At 36.9% G+C, this 12,719-nt stretch overlaps 1 protein-coding gene across 7 annotated transcripts in view; it reads left to right on the forward strand.

The window, feature by feature from the left end:
• Positions 1-12,719, forward strand: part of ATP8B4 (ATPase phospholipid transporting 8B4 (putative)) — a 247,199-nt gene that overhangs the window by 92,286 nt on the left and 142,194 nt on the right. For all 7 annotated transcript variants that reach the window (XM_034660997.1, XM_034661000.1, XM_034660999.1 and 4 more), the window contains exon 6: positions 904-965. In XM_034660997.1, the coding sequence (XP_034516888.1) occupies positions 904-965 (62 nt within the window). The remainder of the gene's footprint in view (positions 1-903; positions 966-12,719) is intronic.

Consider the following 12,719-nt stretch of genomic DNA (forward strand, 5'->3'; position numbering starts at 1 on the left):
TCATATTAGCAAATGCTAAGTATCGTATTTTTCCTGATAATGTCCACTAACTTGTACCTGGCAGTCAGAGTACTTGCATGCACTGGGAATAGCAGAATAGATTGGGATAGGTTTGGGAAGGATATTGAAAAAGAGCAGGACTAGTTGAAACATTTTATATATTGTGATATTGATACAGTGTTTTGAATTTTTTTTAATGAAAAAGCACTAATTTTGACAGTAGTCTTATCTGAATGGCTGTTAATTTATGAGTTTAGTAGAGTACTCCTAATACTTGGATTCTTCTAAGCAGTATAAGATGTTTACATTACTGGAATATACAAAAAGAAATAGTATCACTGGGACATAAAAAAACAAATCCATACCAAATGTGGTTCAGTATTGTATTTTGAGTTTTGTTTTAAATGCTCAGTATGTCATAAGATTACTGTTAACAATTAGAATTTCTGGAGAATAAAAATACATGTTATTACAAGTAATTTCTTGGCTTCAAAGAAATCCATAAAAAAGAATGACTGATGTTCCAATGAAGTATTGAGCACATATGTGAGAGAAATGGAAGCTCCTTTCCTTGTTGAAGATCTCAAAATGTATAGTTTTCTCTGGAACTGTGTGGCAGAGTCAAGAACATATTGTCTTCTTAGAAGCACCTAAAAATGTGTGGGAATTCGAGCATGTGGCTAGGCTTTTTCCATTGGTAACACCCAGGGTAAGGATTAGTGAGAAGGGTATTGATTCACATTTAGAACACGTGGAGCTGGGTTCAAGGTAAGCGTAAACTCTGCTAATTTTGGATTGGCGGTGTTACTGTCTAAATAGATGAACTCAAAGTATTTTTAGTGCTCCTTTTTGTGCTGACAAAGTATGATTTAATGTTTCTTTCGCAAACCTTTTGACTTTCAGTTTCGCCATAAGAGTGATAATCAGGTGAATAACCGGCTATCTGAAGTGCTCATCGACAGCAAGTAAGAAATAAACTCTTTGGGTTATTTTTAAGATTTCTGGGACCACAAAACAGGTCTTGACAGTTGGTGGCTTTCTCTTTTAATTAAGTAGATGTTACTTTTCCCTTTCAATTTATTAAAAACTACAACGTAAGTAAATTTTATCTTCATGGCTTTTTTTTTTTTTTTTAACGTTCAGCCAATGCTTGTGCTACCCATTCAACTTCAAATCCCTATGGAGTTTGTTTTGTGGAACACAGACTCATCACTATCACTTCATTTTTAGATCTAATACTACTTAAAATTGGCATCTATGCTATGTCTTGTATGTAGTCGACATTTCATAAATATATAATTATTTAATTGTTAATTTCTGGGAAATATTGCTAGAGAGACTTTGACACGTTGCTGTATCAAGTGATAGTGATAAGAATCTTACATTTACTTGATAGTTGAATTTGGAATGGATTAGCCACCATAACAGATTTTTATTGTTATTAAATTGATAAATATGAGAATGATTCTTGAATTTGAAATGTTGAAACATGTATTTACACACCAATAACAGCAGAAACACCTCCAGAAAACTTAGCAAAAGTAAATTTCAAAACTTTATTCCATTGTTTCTTACTCTTTGGCCTTTTTTTTTTNGCTTTTTTTTTTTTTTTTTTTTTTGCTAATAATAACATGTGACAAAGTAAACTTAAATATACTTTATTCTGGCCGTCAATCACATTTGCCGATGATTTTGAATCATTTGGATACTGTGAAGAATATAGTTTTTAAAGGGAATATCATAAAATAATCACATGAAATGGGAAATTCCAATAAATGATAAAGATGGGACTAGGTGTAATTTAGATAATAATTGGTAGGATTGGAGTAACTAATCTCTTTCCATAACTAGGTGTAATCTAGATAATAATTGGTAGGATTGGAGTAACTAATATCTTTCCATAACTAGGTGTAATCTAGATAATAATTGGTAGGATTGGAGTAATTAATCTCTTTCCATAACTAAAATGTTGACTGATCACTAATAATGTAACGAATACATACAGTTTTTCTGTATTTGCTTCTTCTAGAAAATAGTGTTAAATGCACAATGAAGGAAAATGTTCATACTTTAAAACTACAGTGGTAGAGACAGAGCCTCTGAAAGTGTGATTCAGGTGTGACATGGATAAACCATAGAGCTGCCTGGAACCAGGTGGTTCATTTCCAATGTGAGCAGGTTTTTAATTGTTGCCACTATAGTATTGTGTTTAAAAGCACGGATTTTACGCTCAGAGGGACTTTAAGGATGAGTTTAGTCTTGACCCTAAATGATTCTATGGTCTGGAGCAAGTTCCAAAGAGGTGGTGAATCTTTGTAAGCTAATGTGGTGTGTAGCTTTGAACTGTATTGTTTCATATCTGGACTTTCTCGAGTCTTGCAGTTCTGACTGTGTATTAGATCTGCCATTAATATGGTATGACTAATTCCCCAAGGAGCATTTGATAATCTTAATCCTTTGAAGTATCATCTCATATAAAGTATGTTTAAAATATGTACAATTACATAATGAATTTGAAATAATGGCCCTAGCATATCTTGTAATGTCCCTCAAATTACCAGTTAAATCTTGTGGCAATACCTGGGCAGTGATAGATACTGGGGCCTCTACTTGGAGGCCAAAGGATTAATCCAGGAACTTACATGTTCAGAAATTGGTGATTGTATGCCTTCCACACATGCTAGCTATCATTATCATTATTGTTAGAAGCAGTATTAGTTTTACTCTTTTGTGGTTTCATTTAGCTTTCCGTTCATTCCTTATGAAGTAGCATCTCTTTCTAATTACATGTGGGTGAGCTTTTGATATGTATTGTTGCTGATCCTATAAAGTTGAAGGGAGAAGCACGTATCATTGAGTATGGAGCATTCTTTAGGATTTGGTAAGAAATCAGGCAAGACTTTCTGTTTATAAGATTACCCATTGCTGTGAGCTCCTTTAGGGCAGGGGTCATCTCTTGATCACATCTGTATCCCTTGAGCACAATGTCTATTTAATTTTCAAACTGAGCAGTAGCAAGTATCCTTGTTGAAAGAACAATCTTCCAGAGGAGTTTGATATGTTTAATTTTGCTGAGTTCCATTATTGGCCAGTTCCAGTGGCTGGGGTGGTGGTCTTTGTAAAATGTACTCAGGCTATGGAGACTGGCTTTCTACTTTTCAGATTTTGAAAAATTGGAGAGATCAAATGGGCTTAGATCTGAGATATCCCAGGGAGCTTGGAGTCCCCCCTTGGAGCTGATGGTTGTGGAGAATACTGTTGGGGCTCTGCCTAGATCTCCACTGTCTTCTGTGCTCATCCCTGGCTTCGGTGTGCATTGTTTATAAGTGCTTGCACCTGCTGTTTTCTTCAGAACACTGCCCTCCAGTGACTCACTGGAGCCAAAGACTGATGGGTGCAAGAGTACGAAAGAGCAGTGCCCTTGCCTCAAGTTGAGCAAGCTATGAGCTTAATTTGTCACCTCAGGCACTCCTTGAGATCAGACACAGGATGGGACTTTGCCCGGAGTCACACCCTGTGTGGTTTTTTCCCTTTCCCCAGTGTTTCTTCTCAGGTTCCTTACCAGTTTCTCCTGGAAAGTACTTTACTAATGAATCATTTGCACGTGAATCCTTACCTCAGGATCTGTTTCTAGGGAATCTAATGTGAAGCAGTAGTTAACATGTACTAGATCCTATTGAAAAGGTCATGGAAAATACTAGGAAAATGTTTTTGGGTCTATCCTTGGCACTTCTGGGTCCCAATCCAGGAATAAAGGAAGATGCCTGGAGTGGATCAGGGAAGCCCAGGTGTTGCCAGAGGCCAGTGTCATAGTGGGGTGGGTACAGCCAGGTACTTGTGGCTTCCTTTGTGTGCTCCTAGCAGGAAGTCTTGGACTTGGGGTCTTCGTGCTAGGGCAGGAGCCATCATAGGCTTGTCTTGGAAAGAGGGGAGGCATCGTCAGCCTAAGGGTAGACATTTTTGAGGGGAAGGAGGTGGGATGAAAGCACCAGTCAGGAAACCTGGGTCCATGTAAGTGATCACTGTTTGACTTTGAGCAATTTCAGGGAACCTGGGTCCATGTAAGTGATCACTGTGTGACTTCGAGCAATTAATTTTCCTTCTGGGCTGTAGTTCTCTCTTCTGTGCTCAGAAGTGAGGAAGGTGGGCAGCTACATTCAGGTTCAATACATATTTATTGAGCAACTAGCATGTGTGGGCTGCAGGGCTTACACATTTAACTTTCATAAAAAACCCCCAAGGTGTGGGTGATAGGGCTCCATTTTAGAGATAGAGAGATTAAGGCCCTGAAAGGGAGTGACTTGTCCAGGTCCCATGGCAAGTAAGAGCCTACATTAGAATTCTGCCCCTTCGTGAATGTTTTGTAACTATGGACTTCACTATTTATTTTGTATTGGAAGGGCTTTGTATACAATCGTAGGAATATAAGCATAGTTACATACTATAGATGTAGTTTACCTGTATGTAATATATATATTTGTATTATACACATTACTCATCTATGTTCTTAGCATTGTGTAAGCTGTAATGCTAAGCCCTGTAAACCTAAGTCACAAAATAATTAGAGCGATAAACCCTTCCTTTTATAACCTTCTTTTCCAATTTTTTAAATTTTGTTTCTCATATTCCTTTCAAATTAAGACCAATCTTCTGTGTTTGCAATCTGTTATGTGAAAGTGCTTAGGTGATATGTGTTATATTAGCCTTTGACAAAATTTGCTGACTTTAGTTTTAAAACTAAGTAGAGGTGACATGATTCCATATTGTAGAAATTAACGTGACTGCTGAATAGGAAGTGCACATTTTTGCCTCGAGCTATGATATACAGTAGCCCCCCCCCCTTTCCCTGCACTTTTGCTTTCCATGGTTTCGGTAACCCGTGCTCAACCATGGTCTGGAAGCAAGTGATCTACCTTCTGACATATCATCAGAAGGCCAATAGTAGCCTAATGCTGCATCACAGTGCCTGTGTCATTAACTTCACTTCCTCTCATCATGTAGACATTTTATCATCTCACATCATCACAAGAAGAAGGGTGAGTACAATAGGATATTTTGAGAGAGGGACACCATGTTCACATAACTTTTATTAAGTATATTGTTATAATCGTTCTATTTTATTAGTTTTTGTTAGTCTGTTACTGTGTCTCGTGTAGGTATGTATGTATAGGAAAAAAACAGTATAAGGTTTGGTACTATCTGTGGTTTTCTGTATCTACTGGGGGTCTTGGAATGTGTCCCCTGCAGATAAGGGGGGACTACTGTACCATTTGCTGATGGCATGTATGAATACCAATAGCTATCTTAGTGTTTCTTGAGAGGGTGTCTCAAGTTGTGCTAACATTCTTGACCATGCTGGGAGCAACTGGGCAGGTGAGGGACAATGAGAGGGTTTGTGATAGTCCCCGCATAGGTCATCTAATCTGGTGCCTTTCAACCTGGGCTGCCCATTGTATCAGAGCCCCAGTGACACCCCAGAGTAATTAAATGAGGGTCTTGGAGGTGAGACCCCAGTGTTCAATTTTCCAAGATGCACGTAAAGTTGAGAACTCCCAATTGAAGGCATCCTATGTCCATGTATGTATCTTTATGTCTGTATTTGTCTAATTTTAAAAGATATCTAAGGAAGGGAATTACATTAATTTTTAAAATGGTAAGCATAGTTTTTCCACATAATAAATATCCTTACAAAGAAATAATTCTGTAATGCTTAATTTTTTTTTTAATTGTCTCACATCTTTAGTCAAAAACTTGGTCAATTTGCCATGTTTTTCTTTCTTTCAGAAATTTAAATTCTAATTTTTCCCATTTTTGTCTTTTATTTCTTTTCCCATTATGTATCTTGTCCACTGTGGAATCATTTGCTGACTTTCACATATTTATGCAACTTCCAGTTTGCTCTGTCCCATCAACATTTATACTCATATGGATTTTAGACAAGGAAAGGCATGTAGAGATCTCCTGCTATCCAGTTAGGCAGCCACTAGCCACATGTGGGCTACTGGACACTTGCAGTGTGGTGGGTCCAAAGTAAGATGTGCTCTTAAAGTACCTACTGGATTTTGAAGCCTTAGCATCAAAAAAGAGAATGTAAGATATGTCATTAAAATTTTTATATATTGGTTTCATTTTGAAATGACAATATTTTATATATACTGGTTAAATAAGTTATTAATATGAACTTTACCTGATTTTTTAAGAAAATTTTTGTTCTTTTAAATTTTAATTCCAGTGTAGTTAACATAGAGTTATATTAGTATCAGGTGTACAATACAGTGATTCAACAGTTCCATATAATACCCAGTGCTCATCAAGATAGGTGTATTCTTTTTTTTTTTTTTTTAAGATTTTATTTATTTATTAGAGAGAGAGAGAGCCAGCGAGAGAGGGAACACAGTCAGGGGGAGTGGGAAAGGAAGAAGCAGGCTCCCAGTGGAGCAGGGAGCCCGAAGCGGGGCTCAATCCCAGAATGCCAGGATCACGCCCTAAGCCGAAGGCAGATAGATGCTTAACGACTGAGCCACCCAGGCGCCCCAAGATAGGTGTATTCTTAATCCCCTTCATCTATTTCACCCATCCTCCCATCCACCTCCCCTGTGGTAACCATCTGTTTGTTTTCTGTAGTCAAGAGTCTATTTTTTTGGTTTTTCTCTTTCTTTTCTTTGTTCGTTTGTTTCTTAAATTCCACATATGAGTGAAATAATATATTTGTCCTTCTCTTAGTGGCTTATTTCACTTAGCATTATACTCTTGATCCATCTACGTTGTTGCAAATAGCAAGATTTCATTCTTTTTTATGACTAATATTCCAGTAAATTACTTATATATATGTTTATGCATATATATATATATATACACACACACACACACACACACACACACCCCATTTCTTCTTTATCCATTCATCTATTGAAGGAGACTTGGAATACTTCCATGATTTGGCTGTTGTAAATAATGCTGTGATAAGCTTAGGGGTACATTTACCCATTAAATTAGTGTTTTTGTATTCTTTGGTTAAATACTCAGTAGTGTAATTACTGGATCATATGATAGTTCTATTTCTAATTTTTTGAGGAACTTTCATACTGTATTTCACAGTGGTAGCACCTGTTTGCCTTCCCACCAACAGTGCAGGAGGGTTCCTTTTTCTCCATATCCTTTCCAACACTTGTTTCTTGTGTTTTTGATTTTAGCCATTTTGACAGGTGTGAGATGATTGTGGTTTTGATTTGTATTTCCCTGATGCTTAGTGATGCTGAGCATCTTGTCATGTGTCTTTCGGACATCTGTATGTCTTCTTTGGAGAAATGTCTTCTGTATCTTCTCCTTTTTTTATTGGATTATTATTATTATTATTATTATTATTGGCATTGAGTTGTATAAACTCTTCATCTATTTCGGATACTAACCCTTTATCATTTGCAAATACCTTCTCCCATTCAGTAGGCTGTCTTTTAGTTTTGTTAATTGTTTTCTTTGCTGTGCAGAAGCTTTTTATTTTGATTTACTCACAATAGTTTATTTTCGCTTTTGTTTCCTTTGCTTCAGGAGACTTATGTAGGAAAATGTTGCTACAGCTGATGTCAGAAATTACTGTCTGTGCTCTCTTCTAGGATTTTTATGCTTTCAGGTCTCCCATTTAGATCCTTGACCCATTTTGAGTTTATTTTTGTGCATGGTGTAAGAAAGCGGTCCAGTTTCATTCTTTTGCATGTAGCTGTCCATTTTCCCAAAACCACTTGTTGAAGAGATTGTGTTTTTCCCATTGCATATTCTTGCCTCCTTTGTTGATTAATTGACCATAAAATTGTGGGTTTACTTCTGGGTTTTCTGTTCTGTTCCATTGATCAGTGGATCTATTTTTGTGCCAGTACCATGCTGTTTGGATTACAACAGTTTTGTAACATAACTTGCAATCTGGGATTGTGATACCTTCAGTTTTGTTTTTCTTTTTCAAGATTGCTTTGGCTATTTGGGATCTTTTGTGGTTCCATATAAATTTTTAGGATTGTTTGTTCTGGTTCTGTGGAAAATGCTGTTGGTATTTTGATAGAAATTGCATTAAATAGGCAGATTGCTTTGGGTAGTATGGACATTTTAACAATATCTGTTCTTCCAGCCCATGAGCATTTGTTTGTATCATCTTCACTTTCTTTCATCAGTGTTTTATCATTTTTAGAGTACAGGTCTTTCCCCTCCTTGGTTGAGTTTATTCCTAGGTATTTTATTATTTGGTACAATTATAAATGGGACTATTTTCTTAATTTCTCTTTCTGCTACTTCATTATTAGTGTATAAGCATGCAACTGATTTCTATACATTGATTTTGTATCCTGCGACTTTACTGAATTCATTTATCAGTTCTAGTTTTCTGGTGGAGTCTAGGGTCTTTTACATATATATCATGTCATCTGCAAAGAGTGAGAATTTTACTTCTTCCTTACCATTTTAGATGTTTTTTTGTTCCTTTTTGTTGCCTAATTGCTGTGGCGAGGATTTATTGTACTATGTTGAATAAAAATGGTGAGAGTGACATACTTGTCTTGTTCCTGACTTTAAGGGAAAGCTCTTTTTTAGCACTTTTTTAAAAAATGTGGTTACTAGAAAATTGAAAATTACTTATGTGGCTTACATTTGTGGCTGGCATTCTATTTCTTTTGGATGACACTGCTTAGTATAACACCTTTAGATACATGGGAGAGAACTCAGCGGAGAAGAAAATGGACTCTGTGCTACATGCCTAGTCTCTTGATTCTCAGCCCAAGATTCCCTGTGAGATCTTAAAGGCTGCCAGCCTTATGGTTTGTGTCACCATTAACAAATAGGCTCAGTACCACTTTTTCTTAATATTTTATTTCCCTGATATCTTCTGAACTTACACTTTTGCATTAGAGCAATGTGGGTTCAGATGCTGCAGTGAAAGTACCCTTTCAGTCTGGATGTTTCCTTGACATCTCTAGATTTTATTTTATTTTTAGTTAGTTATTTATTAAAGCATTTTTTTTAAAGATTTTATTTATTAGAGAGAGAGAGCCAGCGAGAGAGGGAGCACAAGCAGGGGGAGTGGGAGAGGAAGAAGCAGGCTCCAGCAGAGAAGCCTGATGTGGGGCTCAATCCCAGAATGTTGGGATCACGCCCTGAGCCGAAGGCAGACGCTTAATGACTGCACCACCCAGGTGCCCCAACATCTCTAGATTTTAAATGGCTTTTGACCATCAGCTATTTGTGCAACACATTTCATTTTATACTTTCTTGAGCATCAGTAAATTTTGCTTAAGTCTCTCAAGCACTTTCATAGAAACACACATCAATCTTATTCAGTCTTTTTTCTTTTTTTGGGGGGGATCTGTGTATTTATAGGGAAAAATATGGACTTTCTTTTACTACTGCAGTGTATTGTCTCTGCAGTACTCCAGTCTGGTAATGCTAGATGCTGCGTAATTGTGAAAACAAATTTCAGTAGGAACAAATTTTCTTTTTGTTTAATCAACTTTTCCATTTTGATTGATTGATAACTTCCATTGGATATCAGTATTGAAAATTTTTCATTTTTTTCCTTTAGCATATAGTCTTTTTTTTCCTGTTATGAAAATAGCATATGTCCATTAAGAGAAATTTGAAAAATAAGAAAAAGTAGAAGGAAGAAAATAATATCCATACTTCCTGCTGTCCAAAAGTAATTATTGTTACTATTTTCTTGTTTTTCCTTATTGTCTTTTGTTCTGTGCCAAGATGTCTTATAATTGTGTGTGTGTGTGTGTGTGTGTGTGTGTATCCTTCTGTTTTCACTTCACATCATATCATTACCATTTTCCCAATGTCTTTAATATGGTCATTATACACATAATTTTTAAGGGCTGTATAACATTTGGTTGAGTGCATGTCTCATAATTGAAATAACTCATTTTCCTATTGCTTGATATTTAGTATGTTTCAATTTTAAAATATAATTTTTTTTTAAAGATTTTATTTATTTATTTGACAGAGATAGAGACAGCCAGCGAGAGAAGGAACACAAGCAGGGGGAGTGGGAGAGGAAGAAGCAGGCTCCAGCAGAGAAGCCTGATGTGGGGCTTGATCCCGTAATGCTGGGATCACGCCCTGAGCCGAAGGCAGACGCTTAACGACTGAGCCACCCAGGCGCCCCTCAATTTTAAAATATAATTTCTTGATCTTTCTGAATTGATCCCTTTTCCATAAGACTGAGTTTTTGTGACGTATTTATAAAACTCAGCTAGGATGATTACATGAACACGTTATTTCCTATGTGAAGTAATGAGAACTTGAAGCATTATTTCTCAGTCCACTGACAACAGCCTTTATCAGAACATCCAGGAATTAAGTGTGAGTAGGACCAGGTTGAGCATATTGACTGAACCCTGGGAGGTTTCAGTTCCATCAAACATGATTGTTTCCTGAGTGGGTGGCTGTCAGACCATCACCACCAGGTTCCAGGTTTATCTCTTCTTAATCATAGTGCAACATGAAAACAAAAAAAATACCCCGTGTTTTGCTTTAAAAAATGTATTAGTGGCTGGGGCTTGGGTGGCCCAGTTGGTTAATCATCTGACTTTGGCTCAGGTCATGATCTGAGTCCTGGGATCAGCCCCACTCCCACTCCTCCCCTGCTCCCCCATGGCCTGTGCACGTGCACACACACACACTCTCTCTCTCTCTCAAATAAATAACATCTTAAAAAATGTATTAGTGGCCCATGTAAATCCACAAACGTCAATAATTTGAAACAGTTTGAGTATAAATTTTATGTTACGGTTACTAGCTCTATAGCACCCATATACATGCATCAGTTCTGAACTGCAGATATCCTAGAGGAAATTTGGACAGTGATACAGAAGTGTGGCTAGCAGATCCTTCAGACAACTATGAAGGAACTCTTCCCTTCTTTGTCCTGCCAGATTAGAGGTATGTGAACAGATGGTCAAAAGATCTATCATTTGCTGCTGAATTCTTGGAAAAAACTTACCCAGAAGAGGGAGACTTCATATATGGTATCCCCCTCTGCTAGATTTGATTCCAAATGTCAGTCTTGGGTAAGAGGGTTATTGTTCTTATTAAATACGCTTTCTTTTTCTCCTTGAGCACCTGCAATAAAAAATACAATGTCGTTGGACTTCCTGAGCCTGAAGCTGACACATATGTAGTGTGTCTGTATGCTTCTTGTAAATGGGGGAGAGGTTCTGGGATTCTGTTGATCCCATGGGAGGACAGATATACCCTGCATTGAGTTACTTCCTCTTCATCTGGGTTTGTGGGCTTGTAATTGGAGTGGAGACTTCTGTAGTTAAGCACAGGCAGAACACAAACTCACTGAGTTTATGTCCGGCTTACCCAGATAATTTATATGTTATGATGGTATTGTTGGGTGTAGGGGACAGCAATTTAGGGTCTGCATATTTAAAAGAAAATTTGAGGCAAACATTTTGATTCTTTTTTTAAACAATGTTAATAAGACACACCATTGTGGGTTTAAATAGCAATGAATTCAAAAGCAAGCTAATAGGAGTGGTCTTGGTACTTTTGGACTCAGTGGAAGTGATTCAAAAATTAACTTAATTTTTAGCTCATGCTACTAACTCACAGTAAAAGTGTTTCAAAAGTAGTTTCACCCTTGATAAATTAATTTCCATTTCTTAGGTCTTGGATTGATAATTTCTTGGGCAGTTTCTGTGTTTTGCAGATGGAAGGCCATGAAGCTGTGACATTGTTATATTTCCTATAAATGATCTTCCATTGTAATCAATTATTATATTGCATGAATACAGTTTTTTAAAGTGGTGGATTTCTGAATGATGACTATTTCCCCAAATGAGGTTCATCTTGAAAAAATAGGAAATTAAAACACTTTCAAAACTCTGCACATGAGCTTTTCAGTGGCATCTCCTAATTTCTTTTTAAAGTTGATGTAACCCAGATGTTAGCTGTTCCCTTTTCCTTCTCTTAAAGCTCCCTCAGAGACATCCCCTGCCCCTTTCCCCATAAAGGCATTAGAGAGCAAGGTAGAGTTGACTGAAGATTTGAGTGGGGGGGGATAGAAATTAGCAAGTTTATTTTACACACCCCACAGCTAACAGTGTGAAATCCTATTTTAACATTTTCTTCCCCATAGTTCTCTTTCTCTGCTGCTGGCCTTTGTAATCTCTCCTTCCCCCATTCAGTGCTCAGTTATTTGGCTCCAGTCTCTTCTTTCAGTGTTTGGGGCCCCTCATATTTATCTCCCTTTTATTACTCAAAGTAGTTTGGTTCTTCCTTGGCTCTGAACTCAAACTTGTCACAGCTGCTTACCAAAATAGAAGGCTCTTCTGTAAGTAGGACCCACTTATCTTAGATAATAATGAAAGTAAAAAATACACCAAACTCTATGTAACATTTAAAACTTGATTCTCTCTCTTTTTAAAAAATAGGTTTATGCATCTCTTCTCAGTTGTCATAGGATTTCTTTTGGAAAAACAATCCCACACCTAAGCCACAAAGGCATTTTAGTTGTTAGAACATTAATGAGGCAAAGCTTTCTTAAGATCTTAAAATCTGAAAGCTAAATGAGATCATAGTATTATAGTGAGTAAATTTGGTTTTCATCAGAACCCACAGGTTGTCTATACCAAACCAGACAAATGTCAATAACATTGTCGATTGACTACTTATCATTAATTAACTATACATACATTTCTACTATAGTGGCATTTTCTTTAGATCTCCTG

This window comes from Ailuropoda melanoleuca, chromosome 5 (genome assembly GCF_002007445.2).
Source record: "Ailuropoda melanoleuca isolate Jingjing chromosome 5, ASM200744v2, whole genome shotgun sequence".
Classification (NCBI taxonomy): domain Eukaryota; kingdom Metazoa; phylum Chordata; class Mammalia; order Carnivora; family Ursidae; genus Ailuropoda; species Ailuropoda melanoleuca.